Below are 23,320 nucleotides of genomic sequence, written 5' to 3' on the forward strand. Positions count from 1 at the left end.
AATCCTCACAAGCAGGGAGATCCAATATAGTTGCCAAGTCACTTCACATCATATTTGAAAAGTCGTGGCAACCAGGCAAAGTCTCCACTGGCTGGAAAAAAGGAAACATCACACCCATGGCAGGGGGATTGGACTACATGATCTGTAAAGGTCCCTTCCCATCCAAACCAGTCATTACAACAAAAGGAAGTTCGAAGTACATTCCTGCATGACCCCTTTTTTCCTTATATGCCTATCTGGGATAGACTTTCCTTCTCTAGACTGCAGAACTAAAACCCATGTGCTCAGGAGGAAGACCCATACAACCTGAGAGTAAGCATAGAGGAATGGTTTGAGACCTGTACATCTAGCTCATAAGATATTGTTTGGCCACACTTGCATTCTTTCTCCAACTCAATCCTAAACAAAGCCAATGTCTTCAAGCTGACTTGGAGCAGACATGATTGCAGACAGTTGTCGTTTACATATTCTGAGCTGCTGAAGCTCCACTGCTACCTTGATGTACCCAATCTGACCATGGGAGGGGAGAACAGAGATTTATTGTCCAATATCAAAGGCAGGCATCTCTAAAATAGTGACAACTTTCAGATGGCCATGTATAGTGTTTGTGATATTAATGTAGGATGCCTTGGTTTGCCACTCCTCTCCAGCTAACATCACTGCACAGACTCAGTGATCAAGTCAGTTTATCATTCTAATGAGTTTTGTATGTGCTACAAATTCATGTACAAGAGTTGCAATACATATTAACCTCTCCTTAGACGTGTTTTAAATATGTTGGTGTGGCTTGAGCCAAGTAGGGGCTTCTGCTTTGCCTGCAGTTGGACTCAACTTGATGGCAGTTTTATAGGTCCTTTTGGAGACTTTTTAGAACAATAAATCTGGTGCTGGCAGATCTGGTGAGACAGTTGTAAACAGAAACCATTTTCAAGGCAATTTTTTGCTTATTTGTCTAGCCTGAGCATGCCAGGCTCTAGGGTGACACAGTTGAAAGTTCAGGTTTAGGCATGTTCAGAGCTGTCTGACTCTACAGGTAGATCAAAACTGGTGAGTAATTTACTCATCTTCTTGGCACATAAAACTACATCTCTGCTTGTAGGAATCACAGGGTTTGGTGTGGATAGACCTAGGAATTGGAAAGGGAGAGGTGGAGTTTGCTCTTTCATTGTATCTGGTTAGACACAAAGAAAACATTGTTCTTCCTAAGACTTTGTGTGGGACCTACTGTGCAGTTGAAGTACTGTGGGAAATGGCCTTTTACAGTATTCCTGGAACCCTTTGAAGTTTTTCTCAATTATCTTTCTTATCAGCATAATTTATGCAGGATACCAAACACCCCCTCTAGAGGCTGATACTTTGGGAAAGATGTTTTCCACTTCTTGGGACGATTTTGACAGATGACCAGCAGGCCAGAACTACTGGACTGCTAAATCTTCATTGAATTGCAGATTTAGCTCTCCATGAGAGAGCAGGCTGGTGGCTGGCCTCTATGATTCCTGGGTGTTACAGGATGGTGGAGGTTGGAAGGGATGTCTGAAGATATAGATTAGGGTTACCTAAAGCAAGTCACATAGGTACATATCCAGGTAGGCCTTGAAAGTTTCCAGAGCTCCATGATTTCTCTGGATGAGGACAAGTGACTTCAATCTGGAAGAGGGGAGATTTAGACTGGATATTAGGAAGAAATTCTTCACAGTGAGGGTGGTGAGGCACTGGAACAGGTTGCCCAGGGAGGCTGTGGATGCCCCCTCCCTGGAGGTATTCAAGGCCAAGTTGGATGAATCCTAGAGCAACCTGGGCTAGTGGAAGGTGTCCCTGCTTGTGGCAGTGAGGTTGCAACTAGATAACATTTAAGGTTCCTTCCTACCCAAACTATTCTATAATTATGTCTTTTTTAATGGCATTTTTCTGATCAGCTGCAATTTCTGTATATAATGTTTGCTCTGGAGAGAGCATGGTGCAGGCCTCTGCAGGTGTTACGATATGCTGCCATGTGAACGGTGGAGGCAGAGAGTTTCATTAGCCATGGTAAGCAATATCTTTATGGTGACTGCAGCATTGGGGAATTCTGAAAATAGGTCACACTGTTACAGATCTGGGATGCAGTGACCTTTGGTGGACCGGAAGATAGGTATCATCTATTGGGTTGAGTCCATAAAGATATTAAAAGAACATACTTGTGGCTGGATGTGTGTTTTGTTCTTGTGCCTACTAATGTTACAGTAAACAGCAAAAGCTCTTATTTTGTGCTGTTATTTGTAGGAGTATTCTCATTGATGTCAATGGGATGGATAACAAGTTATGGACAACAAATTAGCTGTGAGCCAGCAGTGTGCTTTTGTGGCCACTAAGGCCAACAACATCCTGAAGTGCATTAAGAAGAGTGTGTCCAGCAGGTCGAGGGAGGTTCTCCTTCCCCTCTGCCAAGGTGAAGCCACACCTGGAGTTTTTGGGCTCTTCAGTTCAAGAGAGGTGGAAACTACCTGAGAGAGTCTAACAGAGGCTATAAACGTGCTGAGGGGCCTGGAGAATCAGTGTGAGGAGGAAAGGCTGAGAGACCTGGGGCTGTTTAGCCTAGAAAAGAACAGCCTAAGAGATTAGCCTATTATTAATGCTGATCAATATCTAAAGGATGGGTGACATGAGGATGGGGCCAGACTCTTTTCAGTGCTGCAAGTGACAGGGCAAGGGGCACAAACTGGAACACAGGAGGTTTCACTTGAGCTTAAGGAGAGCCTTCTTTGAGTGTGACAGAGCACTGGAACAGGCTGCCCAGAGAAGCTGTGGAGTCTCCCTCTCTGGAGGCTTTCAAAACTCACCTGGACAAGTCCTGGGCAGCCTGCTCTGGGTAACCCTGCTTTAGCAGAGGGACTGGACTAGGTGATCTCCAGAGGTCCCTTCCAACTCCTAGTATACTGTCATTCTGTGGGGTTGATTTAAAGCGTGCATATAATTGCTTGTAAGGTTTGCGTTTCAGCTGAATTTTACAACAGGAGAAAGAGAAGGAACCACAGTTTTTTTGTCAAGCATTGTATGATATTGTTATGAAGATCTGTTTCAGTACAAACCTTGGTTATAGCCACCTTTTCTAGGTGTCTGAACTGTGTGGGATTTCCCTTGAAGAAGGGAGATTGTAATAATTCCTACTTCATACATTGCACTTATTATCAGTAGGTCCCGGAATGCTTTGCAGAAGAGAGAGATTTCCCTTGCTCTGGAATTGTGAGGACTGATGGAAAGAGGGTGTGATACACTTGCTTTAGGTTTGATCCCATGGAAAATGAGGATCTGTGACTTATGATGGCTCCATACCATAGCTCATCTAAAATTGGACTTAACAAGTGACAGTTAGTTACTTTGGAGTTAAAACACTTTTCTTCTACCACCATGGACAAATTAACTTTCAAAAATTGTTATAGCACATTAAAACTCAAAATAATTTTTTTTCTGGAACTGCTTGTGGCTCTCTTTGCTTTAGTGGTATACAAATTAGCCATAAATGAGCGGTCTTTTGGTCAAACAATAGCTCTGTTGAGGCTGCAGTTGTGTGGGGTTATTTATTTACCTACCAGCAGTTTCACAAGAATCTCTGGGACTCACTCCAAAGTAGCTCCTGGAAGCTTAACCTCAGAAGTAGGCATGGGTTCTTCTGTTTTAAGGGGATATTTCTATAAAATAAAAAAAAAGTGGAGCCCTTCATGGACATCTTTCTCTTAATTTCTTTTTTAGGTGCCTCCAAATAGCTCTTTCCAGGATAGTTTCAGCATCAGTAGTGGAATAGCCAAATTACATCCAAATCTAACTTACACTTGACTGTCACATATAGAGATTAGTTGTCTCGTGCAGAGCATGAGGTCTGCCATTTAAAATTGCCATAAAAATCACTATTTATCTCCTCAAATTGAAGCAATGTAGGTTATCTCAGGGTAGAGTTTCAAACAAAGTGAGCCAGGTCAAGAACTTAGCTTCTCTTCACATCACTGAGACATCTCAGAAGTGTTACTTGGCTTGTTTTCCTCTTCAGACTAGCAACCAAATCTGAACCCTAGTCACTCATACCCATGCATGTACATCACTGCTCTTCTGATTTAGTCCTCCTCAAGTGGAGTACATCACTTATTAAAAACAGATTTAAAGATGCTTTCAGTACCTCTTGTGGGTTTGTATCAGTTTAGTAAGATGGTCTTGCTGCAGGTATGGAGTTGCAGGCTCTGGAGAGAAACCTTACTGTGACAGGGGTCAGGATTGCTGTGGACTCAGGAGTTAGTAGAGTTAAGTTGTAAAAGCATGTTTGAATAAAAGTTTTCTGCTTAGGTGTGGAAATGGTAACTTTGTGACAAGTGCAGGCAGTCATTTATTGTTGAGCATCACTGTAAATAGTCAAGGGGACTGGCAGCCATAACACAGCATGTGGCCATATCTCAACTTCAGCTTCGGCAGCCAGCTGGAAATCCAGAGTTTAATCAGAAAGCCTGTAAGTGCAAGCTGATGCAGGTGTATTTATAGATTCATAGAACTGCTGGGTTGGAAGGGAACGTAAGGATTATCGAGTTCCAACATCCCCTCATGAGCAGGGATACCTTCCACTAGACCAGGTTGTGCAAGACCTCATCCCACCTGGTCTTGAACACCTCCAGGGAGTGGGCATCCATGACCTTCTTGGGCAACCTGTTCCAGTGTCTCACCACCCTCACTGTAAAGAATGTCTTCCTAGTATCCAGTCTAAATCTGCCTTCCTCAAGCTTCAATCCATTTCTTCTTGTTCTATCAATACAAGCCCTTGTAAAAATTCCTTCCCTAGCTTTCTTGTAGCCCCCTTCAGATACTGGAATGCTGCTCTAAGGTCTCTCTGGGGCCTTTTCTTCAGGCCTGGGTTGTGATAGCCAGATGGGTGTGAGAGATGTTGAGGAGGGCTGATACTTAGTACTGTAACAAGCGGCTTTCAGGGGTAATATATGTGGTTTCTCTACAATGTCTAGTTACTGTTGTGTTCCTCTGAAATGTGGAGACTGTCAATGGTCTTGGCAGGTTTTAAAGAAAGTTTGTGACACTCGTTTGATGAATGGATTAAAGAGAAGTAATGAAGTGTTGGAGGTTGCCTTCCTGACTATCTCTTCCTTGCAGAAGGACTTTACTTTTATCTCAAGGCTGCAGCAAAGGCACAGCAAAAACACAAACGCCTACTCCAGCGTGTTACCATGTGAATCACTTTCTTTGCCTGTTTCTTCTTTTCTTCTAGTCAGGGTTAGTGAGGCCTGTGTTGTGTCTTCTTCATGGAGATACTCCCAGCATACACAGAGGTTAAAGTGCAGAACAAAGGATGACTCTGCCTTTGAGTAGGCTGCTAAATTGGAGTATTTGTGCAGTTCTTCCCTTCCAGAAAACAACACTAACATAAGATACACTGTTCAGCTTCTGCTTTCTCTGCTCCAGGAAGATGCATCTTGATGAGAACACAATAAGTGTAAGATGTGGTGGCACAGGCTGTGGCATGTACCCACACCCCAAGTACAGCATCTGCCAGGTATCTGAGTATTTTAAATAAGAGATCATGGAATCATTAAGGTTGGAAAAGACCTCTAATATCATCAAGGTCAGCCATCAACCCAACACCACCATGCCCACTAAACCGTGTCCCAAAGTGCCCTGTTCAACATGTTTCTTGAACATCTCCAGGGATAGTGTCTCCACCACCTCTCTGGGCAGCCTGTTCCAACACCTGACCACTCTTCCAGTAAATAATTTTTTTCTAATACACAATATAAACCTTCTCTGTTGCAAATTGAGGCTGTTTTTCTCTCATCACTAGTTACTTAGGGGAAGAGACTGACCTATACCTCACTATAACTTTTTTTCAAGTAGTTGTAGAGATGTAGGGCTGGAAGGAGCCTCAGGTTTTCAGCTTGTTGATTTTACAGTGACTGCTGCTGTCTGTCCATTGTTGCCCTAAAAAAGGGGGTGGGATTCTGCAACTTTGATCTCAGGGCACCTTGCTGTCCCATGAATAACTTGCTGTCCACCAGAACTCCCAGGTCCTTCTCCATGGAGCTGCTGTGTGGTGATCCACACCAGTCATGGACGGAGCACTCAGAGAAACACAGCCAGCACTATCAGCCTCCTCCAGCTCCTCTGGCTGAGCAGGATGAAGGTCTGCTAGTGAGAACAGATGTGTATTGTCATATGTACAGTGTGGGTGCCTCCAGCAGCCAGCCTCTGACACTCAGTTTGCACAGTAGCTGCCCCTGAATCCCAGTCTCTCCAGCTGCTGGCATCTGTCCGTGAGTTCCCCTTTAGTCTTCTGAGTAGTGGGAGGTGGCTGCCAGGCCAGTGAGGATTGTAATGTGTATTTTTTAAGCAGCAGGAAGGAAATTACAAGGTGTCAGCACTCAGGTTTGGTAGAGTTAGAGATTTAATGTAAGTAAGGTAGAGAAGGGGGTGCTGGGGAGAGTGAAAAGTGCTGAAAAATTACTGTGGGAATGAAATGGTTCAAGTGTTGAGTATGCAGAAGTGATCTGACCTCAGCAGCACTTCTTTTCAGATGAAGTACTCACTGCAAGCTCTACACTACTCTTAAGGTAAGTGTGGCAGTTAAATGACAGTCACCTGAAGTAGCACACTTAAGACCAGTGCTTCAGGAGAGCTTCTCACATCAGTGTTATGCTATTGCAGGTGACACTAATTGCAATGTACTTTGACTTCTGATGTGAGTCACTCCTTCATACCTGTGGGCATGAGACTTTGAAGACTGCTGGGAGAAGGCACAAGGCTTACTGAAATTCCCTCTATCATGACAGAAGGGAGTCTCTCCATCTGCCATGTCTTTATATGCTATGAAAAGTTCTCTTGAAGAGAGAATTCTTATCTTCTGCCTTTTGTTTTGCCTCTGCACTGGCTTTAGAATTGTAGAAACAGAATTGTTTCAGCTGAAAGAGACCTTTAAGACCATTGAGTCCAAGCATTATCTGCCTTTGTCAAGTCTGGTGCTAAACCATGTCCCTCAGCAGCACATCTCTGCCTCTTTGAAACAACTCCAGGGATAAGGATTCAACCACCTCCCTAGGCAGCTTGTTCCAGTCTTTGAGAACCCTTTCTGTGAAGAAGTTTTTTCTAATTGGGATTGGGGATCTCCTAACTGGGGATTGGATGTGGCACTTGGTGCCATGGTCTAGTCATGAGGTCTGTGGTGACAGGTTGGACTCAATGATCTTTGAGGTCTTTTCCAACCTTGGTGATACTGTAATACCCAACCTAAACTTCCCCTAGAGAAGATTGAGGCCATTTCCTCTCATCCTGTTCCTTGTTACAAGGGAGGGTACTTTACTGATGCAAAAGTTTGAAATGAGTACATTTCCTTATATTTATCTGGACTGTCAGATGAGCATTCTTTATTCTGCTCTTACTTGGTTCATCACAGCTCCAAAAAAACCCCATTTAATTTCCTTTCCTCCCTGAGCAGCTCCAGAATTTGTTGTGTGAGCAAAATAAGGGTAATAAAAAGCAGCAGCAGGGATGCAGACACAGTGCTTTTTCTCTAGCTCCATAATAAGCAGAGGTTCTGTGATTCACACTTAGTAGCTGTCTCTTTCCATGTGAATACTGTATTAGCCTGCAAACCCCTGACCTGGACCCCGTGGCTGGTTGCTATGGGAACGGGTCACATAGTAACAATTTTTGTTCTTTGCTTGAAATCATCTTGCCTCTTAAATGTGACTTTTGGGGAGGTCAGTAGTGGTTCATCAGATAAATTGAGGAAAGATTCTTGTCAGAGGAAAGGCAAAAATGTTCAGCAACCTGCACATCTGCTGTGAGATGCTCTTTGTTCCTAGCAGTGGAAGAGGGTTGTCAGCTTCCCCACCTTCTTGCTTTGTTGAAGCAGAGGTCAGCAGCTCACTGGGGGAGGGGGGAAGAAAAAGGCAGTTCTTGGAAACAAGATGAGTGTAGGAGGTTCGGGGGAATTTGTCTGCTGCGTGACTCCCACTCCAGTCCTGCTCGAGGCGGTAGGCAAATATTAACAGCTTAGCACTCCTGTAACCTTGAAAATTTCTCAACTTCAAGTAAGCCCCTGACCAGCTGCTCTTCAGCTGGACTGCTTCTAAACCTCTGCTGACCTGGCTCTGAGTCTAAATTTTCAAGTAGTAGATCCCTACACTTCAGAAGAGCAGGGGTTTTTTGATAGCTCCGCTTGGCAAGGTCCTAAGAGAGATTTCTCTGCCCTGTGGGGGCAGAAGGGCTGAAGTTGGTCTTACAGGAGCGACCTCCCCAGAGCACAGATGCCCTGCTCCAGTGTGCTGCAAGCAGAGCCAAGCGTGGCAGAAAGCCAGTATGGATGGACAGGGACCTCCTGACTGTGCTGAAACAACAAAAAGGAGTGCACAAGCTGGGAGGGACTGTCCTGCCGGGACATGGAGACAGTGACTGAGGTGGCAGGAGCAGTGCTTGGAAAGGTAAAGTTCAGCTGAAGCTGAAATGAGCTATAGGAAGGGTTTCTTTGGGTACAGTCGTAACAAAAAGAAGGCAGAGAAAATATGAGCCTGATGCTCAGTGGAGCCAGGGTGGAGGGAGTGAAAAGGAACTCGATGTCTTTTGTTACTGTGGCTTTCACTAGTAAGGTCTGTCCTCAGACCTCCCAGGTTTGGGAGTCTGCTGACAGTCTATGGGAATGTAGCAGTACTCACAGTGGAGGAAGACAGTGGCCATGGTGGTGTTAGGTCAGTGGTTGAGCTCGAGGATCTTAGAGGTCTTTTCCAACCAAAACAATTCTGTGATTCTATGATATAGTTCTTGAGCTCATTGGATGTATGGCAGCCCCTGACACCAGACAAGGTACATCCACAAGTGTTGTGGGACTTGGCTGACTTCACTGCAAAGTCAGTGGCAGTCAGGGGAGGTTCTTGGTACTTGAGAAAATGGCAAGTGGTGTGCTCATCCTCAGTGCTGTTAAATGTCCTTATTAACCAGCAGGATGGAGTCAAGCTTTGGCAACTCTGTAGATGTAACCTAATGTGGGGAGTGGTCAGTGCACCAGAGATACCTGGGCAGGCTGGAGAAATGGTGGACAGGCACATCATGAAGTTCAGCAAAGGCAAGTGTAGAGTCCCTTATCCAGGGTGGAGTAATCCTGTGCACCAGGATAGACTGGGAACTGCCTGTCTGGAAGGTCAGAAGGTGCCTGCAAGATGCAAGTGGACAAGTTGAACCTCAGGCCACAGCAAGCTCTTTTGGCAAAGAAAGCCAAATGTCTCCTGGAGTACTTCAACAAGAGTATAGCCAACAGGACAGCAGACAGCATCTGCTGTGTCCAGTCTTGTGTACCCTGGTACAAGAAACAAATACAAGGGTGAGTCTGGTGGAGAGCCACAAATGATCCTGGCACTGGAGAAGATGATGAAGGAGGTGAGACTTTAGGAACTGCATTTGTCCAGCCTCCAGAAGAGGGTGAAGGGAGTTACTATTGCTGCCTAAAGCTTTCTGATGGGAGGATGTATAGGGCTGGAGCCACACTCTTTTGGGAGATGTGCAGTGAAATGGCAAAAGGCAATGCAGGAAGCTCTGAGTAAATGCTATATTCTTGCTGTGTGGTCAAGCACTGCAGTAGGGACCCTGGCAGATTGTTGGATTCCCATCCAGTCATAACTCAGTGTGGCCCTGGTGTGACTGAGTGGGATTTGGATTGGATGACCTCCAGGGCTCTAGCACTGCCTGTGCTGCTGCAGTGTGATCCACTCAGGCAAGAGAGGCAGAAGGAGGAGTGAAGGAATTGGGATTGTCCCTTTATCCATGTAAGCCTCAGAAGGATTTGCAGGGCTGCAGCCAGTTAGTGGAAGCGATCGAAAGGGTTCACTCGGGTGAGGGCATCAGCACAGGCAGGAAGGAGAACATTGAAACAGAAGAAACAGAGTTTGAAGGGGTGCTGTCATAGGATGGAAGGAACAAAACTGCAGAAGGGCTGACTTGGCTTGGTTTTAGGCCATTTTCCCCTGTAAACCTTAAAAATACTACAAAAAGTGTTGGTGGCCCTCAGGGTTACACCAGCTGCCCAATGCTTCCACAAATCAATGGCAAATCATAAAACCAGTGGAAGAATTTATTACCAGTGGCCCAGAGCCTGGTCAGTGGGACCAGTACCTGGCTGCATGTCTGTATGATACAACTATGGCAGGAATGTGCTTTGGGGAGATGCAAATCTTGAGGACGTGCCTGCGTGTCATTAAAGAGGTGAGAGAGCTATCTTTGTGCACAAAAATGTCCAGCAAACATCTTCACCAAATTATCAAATGGTTCTATCTTGACATTGCAGAACGTGCCAGTAGTTGTACGGGGTGAAGAAAAGATGCTCTTTGCTTCCTGCCCTGAAGCATTCCAGCTCCACTGCCGTGAATGCCCCTGTGGCAGCACAGGGCAGGCAGTGCTGCAGATGCTCAGGAAGTCAGCAGGGTTTATATAAAGCTCTGCTGGGTTTCCAGAACCTTTTGGCTCCTTTCCAACATGGAAGCAGTGACATAAATAGCAGGATGTCTCACTTTTGAAGTCTGCCTTCTATTCATGGAAAGGAAGAACTTTATGGCACAGCTGTGATATAATAGCTGCTAAATATGACTCTCAAAACCAGTTGTGTGATGGGCTGAGCCGCTTGACCACATTTCAGTGGGATGCAAGTGAGCTGGGTAGTTGATAGCATCACATCTCTGATAGCTGCTTGCTGACATCTGAATAAGGTTTGGCTGTATGAAAGCAGAGTTTAAGAGTAATCCACCCTCCCACTTCTCCTCCCAGCTGCTCTTCTCCCTGCTTAAAAAAACCAAACAAACAACTGAAAACCAAAATTGTTTTGTTGTGTTTTGTTTTTCTTCTTCTTTTGATCAGATAACAAAATGTTTGGGACAGTGGTGGTTGGAGTTGGAATTGCTGGCTTAGCACGAATCCGAGACTTGATGAATCCAATGCCTTCCAGCCCTTCTGAGCACCTGAAACTCTTTGGATTTGTATCCAGGTCAGAAATTTCATCTTGGCTTGTTTACTATGTACGTGGAAACGTTTCTTTCTTCCCTTGCACATGCCTTGCCATGTGGAGGACTATTATTTGAGGGGGGCAAGGTTTGTTATTTCTCTTATAATTAAGGCTGTCAGAAAAGGGGAAGTTTATGCAAATATGCCTGTCATTCTGAGTGGCATCTAGAAAATGAGCACAAAAAGCTTTGCAAGAGGCAACAAATAGGTGAGATACCTTGCAGAAATGACTGAAAGAGAAGCTGAGAGACATTCTCACAGAAGAATCTGTGTGCAGTTCTGTCTGACTGGAATTTCTTGTAGGTTTAGGACAATACAGAGAATGATTACACTAATAAACTAATTTCTGGATGATGTTTGTTTTGAAAACAGACATTTTAGGTAATTTTTTGAAAGTTGGGGGCTGGGGTGTTTTGTTTGTTTTACAAAAACAAATGTAAAGCTGCTCATGCTGCAACTTCGTCATCAAATCCTAACTGTCTTTTTGAGACCAGATGCTGCATCTGTAGGTGTCTTTAAAGAAGGTTCCATAATTGAGAACATGCAATAAGGATGCTTCCTGGAGAGCAATTAGGTTTTCTCACTAGCTTGGAGCTGTGGAAAATTAGTGTATTGCCTCCCTCTGAGCTAGACCATTGGCCCTACAACGGTAGAGCACGGAAGTTGTGAATAGTTAGGCAGTACCTGTGTGAATCTCAGGCTGTGAATGTATTTTTCCAGCTATATTTAAATCATGCAGTCAGGGTCATTTGAGACTGTAAGGATCCATTAGGTCATCCAGTTTATCTCCTTGCCAAATAAACTCTTGGTTCTCTGATGCCTTTGCTAGTGCTAGAGCTTACCTTGGACCACACTGAAGATAGGATTTCCGCTACTTCTGTGGAGAAACAGTGCCATCAAGATGCAGCATTGAAGACATCTTGCTGGGATGTCTTGGCTTGCTTTTTGCATTATGATCATGATGCAAACATGATCTTTGCTTTCAAGTCCCCTTGTGGCCTAACTTTGTGCCCACTGCCATCTATCCTAATGCTGTCAAGGTGTCAGCTCCAGTCTTTACTAATGCAAAGGACTTTTGCAGGGACCAAATCAGAGAATCCTAGAACACCAGGTTGGAAGGGACCTCAAGGATCATCTGGTCCAAACTTTCTTGTCAAAAGCACAACCTAGGCAAGATAGCCCAGCATGCCAGAATCTTGAGAGTATCCAGTGTTGGGGAAATGAGTGTGTGTGTGTTTCAGGTGGAGATGAGGTCTCTTCCAACCTTAGTGATACTGTGAGATGTGCTCAGGGTGGTGGCCAAGAAAGCCTTCCTCTCAGTACTGACATGGTATGGTGTGTGTGTTGCAAGGTGTGAGCCATCATAGCCAAGCATCTGCTTTGTCCCTCTCCTGCTTGCTGTGCTTGTAATTGCATGTGGTCCTGCCAACTCTAGTGTTTTTGTGTACAGCATGATGGGGAGAAGTCCTCCCACAGGAGCACTCTCCTTCTTCAAGTCATTCTTTCTAAATGACTCTTTCCTAATGATGCTTATTAAAAACCGAAACATCCAAACAAACAAAAAAGGACAAAATCAAAGAGCACTTTACACTTCAACATCAAGAAAGTGTGCCAGTACCACCACCTACACACTAGCCCATGTGGTTGGCTCTTCTCTGTGAGTGTTCATGCCCTTCCTGGATAACAATCTGCCCTTATTCTGCTCTAGTTGAGCTCAGTGAGACAGTGGCCCATGGGAATAAGAGACTCTTAAGTGCTGCTGCGTAACATGCAGTTGGTGAGAATGGACTGTGACAGTTATGCTCTGGTTGTATTTATGCTAAATGTGCAGGAGAAGTTTTGGGAATATCAATGAGGCCAAGCAGATTAGCCTGGAAGATGCCTTAAGAAGCAAAGAGATCCATGCAGCATTCATCAGCACAGAGAACAGAAGCCATGAAGAAACCATCAGGTATTTTGAGGTGGCTTGTTATCTTTTCTTCCCTTTTCTCACCCTTTGCCCTGCAATGTAGAAGCTGTTGCAGGAGAAGCTGGCAGACCAGAATCCTGAAGTGAATGATAGTGAGCTCCCTAGGGCACCAGATAAACCTAGAAGAGAGCAGGATTTAAGATGCATAAATATCTGAAGTAATTCCAATCAAATACCTCTAGGCCTATGCTTGATGAACAAGCAACTTAAAACAGGATTCAAAGCCTTTCCTCACTGATTGTATAGAGGAAGGGCACTCTGGTGCCCCACTTCAGCCACCCAAGTGTCTGGAGCTTAGAAATTGCAGTGCTCAGTGCTATGCCATTTCAGTGACTTGCTGGTGAGTTGGGGGAATTTGGTGGAAAATTGAGAATTAAAGCCCATCTCTGCTGGTATTTAAATGTTGTCATATAGCCACCACACTATCCTTGCTAGGAAACGGGCCGTTTATTTCTGTCACTCCACATTGTGCATTTCCCTATGTGGGGCTGACTAGGGGAATAAGAAGCAGCTTGCATAGAAGAGGGAGATGATTATCATGATCTTGTATCCCTTTCAGAATGTTTTTAGAAGCTGGGAAACATGTCCTGGTTGAGTACCCCATGGCTTTGTCAGCTAAGGCGGCCCATGAGCTCTGGGAGATGGCAGAGCAGAAAGGTAACACTTTGGTTCTTGAGGGTGCAAACAGTATGACCTGTTGGGTACTAACCAAGGCAACAAACTCAAAGGCAGGGCTCCAGACTGCTATTAATTATGGCATACAAGGCAGCTGGCTTGTCTCAGAGATGTGCTAGTCTAGGATTTGTATATGTTGCAATGGGGGAATAAACTGACACAAATGTCAATGCCAAGAATGAGGTACATAACATTGGTCTTTGCTTACGATATGAGAATGCAGTTAGAGAAGAAAACTTCTGCTGCAGTGATAGTAAAGTACTTAATGAGTGTAGCCATTGCACTTCCCTGGCCTTCATCTCTCTGAAAACAGAATTGGAAACAGCTCTCCTGTCTCTTGGTGTTTGTGAAGCACTGGTCACACACAGCTGCTCATGCTATTGCAGGCCAGCAAAGCATCCCTGCCTGAAAGAGAGCCTGACTCTAAGCAATATCTCTCTATTTCAGGGACACCTGTGGTCCCAACCCTGCAGCTAAGGTCTGTAGGGATGTGTGGGGCTGCAAGGAAAAGAACAGTGCTGGGCCAGAGCAGAGTATGAACCATTTGGGCAAGCTGCATATTTGTACCACTACTTCTTCAAAATATACTTTGTCACTCTTGTCCTAACACACCAGAGATGTGGGATTTCTGCTTTTCTGCTTCCCTGTACCAGCACCACTTACTGCCTTGTTGCTGGCCAAACAGCTTCCTTTTGAAGAGAGGTTTATGCCTCTTTCCTTGAAGCAGCAGCAGTTACTGTCAGCGGTCTACACTGACTCTCCTGGAAGCTCTCCAGAAAAATACATATTGATTTGAAAGCAACATTCAGTGTGTATTGGATAGCCTCTATACCAACAGAGCCCAATTAATTGCAGTGGAGGGAGCTGTTTAACATATTGCTGCAATCTGGGTCTGAGCATTATGCCATTTTTTGTTTCCCTTTCGTATTTCTTTCCTACTGCCCTGGGAGGAAAAATGCAGAACACGGAAATGTGAGGGGAAAGAGGCCAAGAGTTAATCCATCTTTTGCTTTGAAGATTCATGTTCCAGCCTTGGCTGGGTATTGGGTTTCATGACAGAATTTCTATTAAACATAGTAGCTACTGTTCCTCTGGTCTCTATATTTGTTGTCTCCTGAAAACCCTTAACCCACATTAATGCCTCAGCACAGGGCCTATGTTTGTTTTTCTTCTTGACATCATTTTGCCAGCCTGTGAGAAGTTTTCTGAGTTCCCACTGGTAGCTGGTGAAGCCTTTGCTACTTAGATGTGTCTTTGATTCATACAGAAAGCCCTTACTTAATCTGTCCACGTAATTGGCGTGAGGGTTTTTTTTGTTTGATTGTTGTTTGTGTTTGTTTTTAATGGCAGATAAAGTACTCCATGTGGAGCACATTGAGCTTCTGACTGAGGAGTACAAGCAGCTGAAAAAAGAAGTTGCTGGGAAAGACCTGGTGAAGGGAACATTGCATTTCACAGGTTAGTAGATATGAAGAAATTGAAGTCCATCTGGGTTTGTCCGCCTGCTCCACGGGGACACAAGTCCTTCCAGGCTTCGCTCAGTCCTTGCAGACAAGAGTCTGTCTATAAACTGACTACAGAGACAGGTATCAGTTCTGAGTATTTCCATGAAGATACAGAAGTGTCTGGAGAGCACCTTTGCCTTAACAGTTGTCTTCTACAGCTAGTGCTTTGCTAATCTCCTTCTGCCATCTGGTGAAGAGCACAAGACTGTGTCTTGGTATTTGGTATTCATCCCCTCTGTACTTGGGCGATAGTGACCGCTATCTTATTCATATTGGTCTCAGAGAGGAGGATGAGCTCTGAGAAAGTGTCCCAGTTTCTAGTGGAGATCTTTAATCTTGTGTATTGGTGTTTGGCCCCAATAAGAGCTGCATCAGGTTTTTGAGATGTTTTCTCCCTGCTTTATTCTCTTTTTGAATCCACATACATCCTCCTGTTTTCAGCATGTCCTGATGTGATTTGTACAGCTCACCAGCAGATTCATTTTAATGTTGACCATATTTGTTGACTTTCCTGCTCATTCCATCCACTCAAGGCCTCTCTGCTCTCTAGGCCTGCAGCCCTGTGGTTTCTGCAGTCTTTCCTGTGCAGAGGGCATTATGCCCTTTCCCCTTTCTCACAGCTTTCTGTTGCTGTTGCACCAGGTAGCGTCCTTGATGAAAACAAAGCAGGATTCCCAGCTTTCAGTGGAATAGCTCGACTGACCTGGCTGATTGACCTATTTGGAGACCTCACTGTTACCTCTGCCACCAGAGAAAAGCAGAAGGATAAGAATTATTCCAGAATGACTGTTCATTTTCAGACAGCAAACAAGAAGTGAGTAATAGCCGTGGCAGCAGGGGAGCCAGGCTCCTCAGGTATCATCTGCAGGAGCTCTACATCCTCCCTTCATCTTGGGAAATAGAATGGATGGATGCTGGCATGAAAGTATGCAAGAGAAACAGACCTGAAAGTCCTTCCTTTAACTATTGTGGTAAAAAGAGCACAAGATGGTTTTAGATCTCTTTACTGATGTCTGAGTGTAGGAATGGGCCCATAACACCTTTCATCATGCCCAAGAATGGAATGCCCTTCACATGCACTCTGAAAAATTGTTCAGAAGCAGACTATTTTTTTGTTTGGCATCAGAAATTCTAACTGTACATTGATAGCTAACCTTTGTTTAAAGGCTGAAAATATCTGCCTGTTTGAAAAGGTGTGATACTTAACTTACAGCACTATAATGCCTCTGATTGCCTGTAGTAGTCACTGGAGGCTCAGAGAAAATGACACATTTTGAGCAGAAGCATCACAAACTACCAAGAGGCCAAGATGCAAAGTTGGTTCTTGTCTGATGCTAATCTGCAGTCTTGAAGTTCCCTTGAGTTTTCCTGAGCAGGACAGCAGTCTGTTTCCCATTTCTTACGTTTTTAGCTTGTATTGTGTGTTTGTGTCAGAACGAGGGAGAATCCAGCAGCCAGGACTACTTGTCATTTTTCCTAGCTGTTGCATTATGACTTCCTTGCAGAAAACTCTTTTGATGATGCATTTTATAAAGAGTTTGATGTCTCTTATTGTATGATAGCAATAGGCTTGTTGTCAAATAGTTTGGGGGGTTTATGTCCTTACTATACATTAGTATACTTTTTTAAATGACCGTAAAGAAAGTCACCAGTGTTTCATACTGTAGATTGAGTACTCAAACGGATTCAAAGTCTGGTGGTGTATTTTGCCGGGAACTTTATCGTTTGGTCATTCTGTGCCATTTGCCTGCAGGTCATGTCCTTTCAGATAGTTCAAAGTCAATTATGATGACAGTTTACTGCATGCTAGGGATGCAGCTTAAGAATTGCCTGATGTGAAAAGGTATGTAAGCATTACCCAAGCTCTATGTGTTTCCTAGGAGGTGATGGAACAATTTGTTCCATTCTCTTCCCTCCTGTCTTCTTGGTTTTCCATACAGCATGCTCTGCCTTTGAGGCAGATGACTCCCCTCATAGGCATATGACAAGAGAGAGAGTAGAATAGAATAGAATAGAATAGACCAGGTTGGAAGAGACCCTTGAGATCATTGACTCCAAGCTATCATCCAACACTATCTAATCAACTAAACCAAGGCACCAAGCACCCCATCAAGTCTCCTCCTAAACACCTCCAGTGATGGTGACTAAAGGTGATGAAGACTAAAGGAGAGAAGGGGAAAAGAAGACCCTGTGGGAAAAGATTCCAGTCTGTCTTTAATAGATTGCCCTCTTTCTGTTGCACTTACATTGCTAGAATGCTTAAAATAGGAAAAACTCTGACAACAAAAGTAGTATTTAGTTCAAGTAATCACCTAAAGGACTTGCTGTTTGGGGAGTGAATAATCAGTGCTCATTTGAGCTGATAGTCTCACCATGGGTCTAGTTAAGCAATTTATGAGCCAGTCCTACAAAGCCCACTGCAGTTTATTGTGGGATTAGCAATCTTCCTCTCTCTTTAAATAAAACATCATTTCCAATTCCTTTTAAAATGCAGTTGTCAGAGGACAGGACTCTCTATAAAACAAGCTCTGTTTTCTTTCTTAGCAGTTTGCAAGTAATACGAGTGGCTGTAAAGATCTATCTAGAGTGAGATTTTGAACTAATTCCAGCAGGTGGAACTAGTGGGTGGCTTAAACATTTCCCTGGGTGTTCTGTCTCCTAGGTAGCTCTTAGCTGCTATGCGTGGTATTTGCTAGGAACAGAACTGGATTTTCATCCTCTATACCATTACCAGGTACCTGCTTTTCTGGTTGGATTTCGTGGTGTGTTTTTCATATGGGTCAGTAGGTATTTTTGTCACTATGGGCTTGTTAATGACCCAAGGGACAGTCAGCTCTATGTCTGAGGGATAATTTATGCAGAATGGAAAGTTGCATAGCGTTCCTGTCTTCTCTTGGGTGGCAGGGCCATGTTTCCTGCTGACCTTCCCCCATTGACGTCAATGGAGTTACAGCGGTAGAGAATTTGGCCCACTCTCTGCCAAGGGAAGTTATGGCCCAGCAGCCATGCTGCTGATGTTACAGCTCTAATTTGCCCAGCCTTTATTTTACTGAAGGATAGGAAAGGTCTGCCCTTTTCCTGAGAGTGATCCCATCCCCTTTATGAAAGACATGATGACACTAACCTTGAGACATCAGGTGAATTCAGCCTATGTTCTGCCTTGGAGAATACAGCAGGTGCAGAATGCAGGAGGCTGTGTTCTGCTTGTTATGTGGGATTTGTGCAAAGGCTATAGTCTGTCTCAGCTCACAGCCTGCACTCATCTCTCCCTGGGTGGATTTTGGAGGTGTGTGCTAATGCCTGATGCCCAGCTATCTGAGGGATGGCCTCTGCCTCTGTTGTGTTTCCAAGACAGTTGAGCTGACAGCTTCTCTGTGATAAAACATTGAGCAATCCAGGAAAAGCCAAACCCCTACTGACAGCATGGCTGGTTTGGGGCTGCCATTTCCTGTCCCATGGTTACAGAGCTTGGATTCAGTAAATGTCAAAAATGAATTTTTAATGCTATCTGGAAAGATAATGATTTGGGCAGCATCTCTTCTGATGCTAACTAGGGATAGGGTCTAATTGTCTAATTCCCATTTGGGGTAAGGAAGCCCATTTTTGATTGCATGGTAAATAAAAAGTATTGGCATTTTCAAAGCTTGAAAAGGAAGGTGTTTAAAAGAAATTGAATGCAGTTCTCTGAATGCATTTTCTGGGAACAAATGTTAGAAATGATGTTTATATGGAGATCTGAGCTTACAAAGTCCAAGGGGAAAAAAAAAGGCTTCAAATTGAACATCTGTTAAAAAACTCATGTAATACATGCTTTCTGCAGAAGCTGCTGCAGAGAATATTAAGCTGAGCGGACCCAGCATGAAACCAGCTGAATTATTCTGCAGGTACAAAGAGTGTTCACTTCAGTTTGGGTTTATTTAACTAGGGCAGCCTGACTCGGGCCACTCATTGTTTGAAAAAACAGGGATTTGTAAAAGCAGAAAGTCTCTTCCAATCTCTGAATAAATGTAGCTAGGAGAGAGCTCTCTCAGCCTCAGATTTGGAAAGACAAAATGACCTTAGAAAGTCTTCACTGCAGACAGTGGTTGCTTTGTCAAAAGTAACTGTAAATGTGGTTTGTTAGCGTTTGGTTAAACTTCCTTCTTTAACTATCCAATATACTTAATGTGACTTTATTCAGCCACCAAAAATGATGCATTTGTTGCTTCTAAGCAGCACTACTGCCACTTCTAATTAACCAGCTATATCTATAGCCAGATATTACTTGGGTATAAATCCTTAATGAGAATGGGTAAATGATCTATTTAAAAGCCCCAGCAGTTCTTTATGATTTTCTGACAAATACAAACCTCTTTCTTCATCTACAAAGTTGCTTAAGTACTTGCAGCATACATATCTTTATAGCAAGAAGGGGACTGATTTTAGTATAAAAGTTGTTAATAAAAAAAAAGAGGCAACACAACTTCTTTATTTTTTTTTGGTAGCCAGTTGAATAGAATCAACTTCTCTTTGGGAAAATAACAAAAAGTCCAATTACAGAAGATGCTAAATCTATTAGTAGAGCCAACATTTTCCTGCTCACTGATCTAAATCAGGCATTTTAATCACTTTGATTAAATTCTGCCCAGTCTACATTATTGTACTTCTGGTTCAGTAGCTTCCCCAAGCTAGAGGAGAAGACATCATACACTTGAGCCTGGTCATTGGTGCACATCTGCTCTGGATCACTGTAGGGAGGTGACCTGTTTTGGAGCATGTTGTGGGCTTCTCTCTGTTAGGTGGTGTCTGTGCCTGCCCAGTGGTTTCTTCTTACCTGCCTACCTGAAACAGAGCAGCTTTGAATAACAGTGCCCTGAACAGCATAAACCCAGCTCTGTCGAGTCAGAGCAAAACCCAGCTTGCTCAGCAGCCTGCCTCTTACCCAGGTCCACAGCCAGCACCTCAGGGAAGGAGGATAAGAACACAAAGCACCAAGTGATAGGGCCCTCAAGCATCCTTTTAGCCTGTAGCAACGTGTAGCCTTGGGACTGCCTGAAATGCCTGGTGTCTTTGCATTTATCAGCCCTCTGAAGACTCTTTTCATTGCATTTTTGCAGGCTGTGATTTGGGACCTTTCTTTTTGTTGGTTGGTTGTTTTTGTTTTGTCTCCAGTTGTTTTATTCTGTTGAATCAGGTTCATCTGGCCACGCTCAAATTGTAGGGTATGTGTGTGGTACTACAGATGAGCAAAGAATAATTGATACAATGATGTGAATATTGAAACTGGTTCCTAAAGCATAAAAGATGAGAGGTGCAGAATCATTAAGCTGAGTGCTCTGCAGGCTATGTTTAGGGTAGACTGACAAGAACTTTCTTTTCACATCTAATGATATTGAAGATTTAATGGGCAGTACTTGGAGACAGAATTTATTCTTCCATGCTATTGATGCCCTCATAATTTGTGAGTGGCAGACTAAAGTGGGCCATAAAGGAACGTAGAAGGGCCATCAATAACCAAGTATGAAAAATAATGTGCATCCCCTAAACACAGGCAGTGCTGATAAATGAGGTGCAGAAAGGTAATGGCATGATACAGGCAGTTGACAAAAGAGCAGGAAGGGAGGATCATGGCCGTGGCTGGTGTTGAGGACCATTCCTCAAAGCATCTGCAAGCATTTGCAGTGTTGGGTCAGGGAGTCTGTTAAGGCTCCTAAAGCAATATAGCATATCCCATGGCTGCTTTTTCCTCAGCCAGACTGTGAGAAGTCCTGGTGCTATGCCAGTCAGTAGCCAACAGCACCAATGCTTGACCTGGAGATTGTGGCTTTCATGAAGGCATAAGACAAGACGTGGATCTGATTAAGAATGACTTGCCTGAGAGTCTAGGCAGCTGAAACAAACAAAGTTGATCTCTTCTGCTGCAGTCTCCACTCAGTGCTCCCAGTGATGAGAAAGGAATGTATTTGAGGATTTCAGTGAGTAGGGGTGCTAGTGTCTGCATGTCTCAACTTGCTTATCCTTAAGAGGTGATGTTCAGCTTGCACAGGAGAACCTGGGTCATCATTACGTACCTGAGTGACCTAAAACTATTCTTGCTGGAGGAATGACTGGGCACTGAGTGCCTTGTGATGGAGTCATGCACAAAATCATGGGGTGTTTAACTGCACTCTTCATCCAAGCCCACAAACTGACTGAACTTCCCTCTTCCCTGTGAGATGGCTAGACACTGCTGGCCTCACTTTGTACACAGGGAAAACAAAGCTGGAGAGAGCTTAGATGGTGTGCTGGAGGTCATGGCATGAAGCAGTGGCAGAGTTAAGATTATAACCTGGTGTTCAACTTTAGCAGCAAGGCGTGCTGGTCAGACCATGTTACCTGAATATGCAATGGCTGGGATTTTAAAACTGCATTTGTCAGGGCATTTTCTATGAATGCTGAGAAAACAGAGCAAAAACTATGGCTCTTGGATCTAATTCTTAATAAATACTCTTCTTTTTCTCTGCTCCTCCACACTAGACCTTTGACTTGGATTGAAGAAAGAGGACCAGGGATGAGACGTGAAAAGAAAATCAACTTCTGTTTCACAAGTGGTTGCCTGGAGAACTTCCCTCAAGCCCCGAGATCTGCTGTGGGACTTTTCATGCAGGATCAGAACCTCTTTGCCAAAAAACTGCTGGGCCAGGTATCCAAGGAAGAGCTGGCTGCTGAGAAATGGCGAATTTTGCGGTGTCTTGACCTCGCTGAGGTGATCCAACAGCACTGTGAACAGCCGGAGAAAATCTGTTCCTGAGACTGTTCTTAGGGAAGGAGGAGCATAGCAGGCGTGCAAGCTGTAGGGCTAGAGCACCCTGATGCCATCAAGCAGTTGCTTATTTCTGTTTCATTGCCTTCTTTTTGACTAGTGATTCCTAGGCTCTCTGAGTGGGCTGGAGAGCCTGGGCTATACCCTGTGCCTTCTGGTTTGCACCAGAACAAAGCAGCATTACCCTGCTCAGATGCATTGCTGTCCTTCCGGGCAGATAGGAACCTGGCAAAAACAAGCGTTTCAGTGATTCAGCTGGAAGTGTCCCAGATTGTAGATCCTGGAGGACTCAAATACTAGATATAATTTTCCCTCCTGAGTTTGTTTCCTGCCCCTTCCCCCCCCCCCCCCCCCCAGATATGTCTGAAAATGAGATGTGTCTCAGTAGCATTTGTGTAGTATCATCCAGAAAGCAGTATTGGCTAAAACAAAGTTCTAGGTGACTTTTCCGCCTCTCTACTTGCTCTACGGAACTTGTGCCACCGCAGTCCTGACCTTTTCTCCAGATGCCTTGAATTGTTCTGTGTGTTTGTGCTAATGAGTTGTTGTGCTTGTTTGGAGGGTGTTTTTTTGTGACTTGGTTTGTGGGCTTGTTTGTTTGTTTTGAAGGAGTGGGGTTGTTTCTGTTTTTAGGGTGTGTTGTTTGGTTTGGCTTGGGATTCGTGTTGCTTTGTTTCCCTCCCACACTGGAAATCACAGAATGGTGGGGATTGGAAGGGACCTTTGGGGATCATCTAGGCCAAGCCACCTGCTAAGGCAGGGTCACCTAGGTCAGGTTGCATAGGAATGCATCCAGGTGGGTTCATCTACCATCAACTAGAATCTATATTGGTATTGAACCAGAACAGGTGAAATATTTTGTCTCCTGATAGATGCCATGTTGAGTTCACTCAATATCTCTGGTTCCCTGTGCCAACACAGAAATCTTTTTCCAGCAGAAATTAGAACAGTACATCAAACTAGTGCATTGCCTGCCTGCTTTTACTGGATCTAAATGTTTTTATCTTTTTTTTTTTTTTCTTCTTTCTGCACTGGAAGCAGCCTTTCATTTGTGTTCTGTATGTAATTCAGCATGTGGATGGATAATACATCCTGCCTTTAAGAAAAAAATACACTCCTGGAAACAGTGACATTCTTTAGAAATAGTGATAAAATTAGAACTATAGAAAATGGAGCAGTTGGCAAATTCAGCCAAGGAGTTGTGGCATATGACACCTCTGGGGATGGGTCTTTAGCATCTTACAGTAGTCCCAGGGTCACATCTGAAAACATTATTTCTCTGGGGCAGCATTTTAGTCTTAGGACAAACCTAAACAGTCCACAGAAGTATTAGCAGCTCCTCTGTTTGCCTTTTGCTTTCTAATTACAGCATCTGTATTAATA

General features: G+C 44.1%; 1 protein-coding gene across 1 annotated transcript; it reads left to right on the top strand.

The window, feature by feature from the left end:
* The first annotated feature begins 10,867 nt into the window (after window positions 1–10,867).
* BLVRA (biliverdin reductase A) lies at window positions 10,868–22,281 on the top strand. The gene is made up of 6 exons (XM_009898307.2): window positions 10,868–10,990; window positions 12,839–12,958; window positions 13,536–13,633; window positions 15,002–15,109; window positions 15,799–15,970; window positions 21,652–22,281. The coding sequence occupies exons 1-6, from the start codon at window positions 10,872–10,874 to the stop codon at window positions 21,923–21,925; spliced, it is 891 nt and encodes a 296-aa protein (XP_009896609.1). The 5' UTR covers window positions 10,868–10,871; the 3' UTR covers window positions 21,926–22,281.
* Window positions 22,282–23,320: the final 1,039 nt, after the last annotated feature.

Source organism: Dryobates pubescens, chromosome 4 (assembly GCF_014839835.1).
Source record: "Dryobates pubescens isolate bDryPub1 chromosome 4, bDryPub1.pri, whole genome shotgun sequence".
Taxonomy (NCBI): domain Eukaryota; kingdom Metazoa; phylum Chordata; class Aves; order Piciformes; family Picidae; genus Dryobates; species Dryobates pubescens.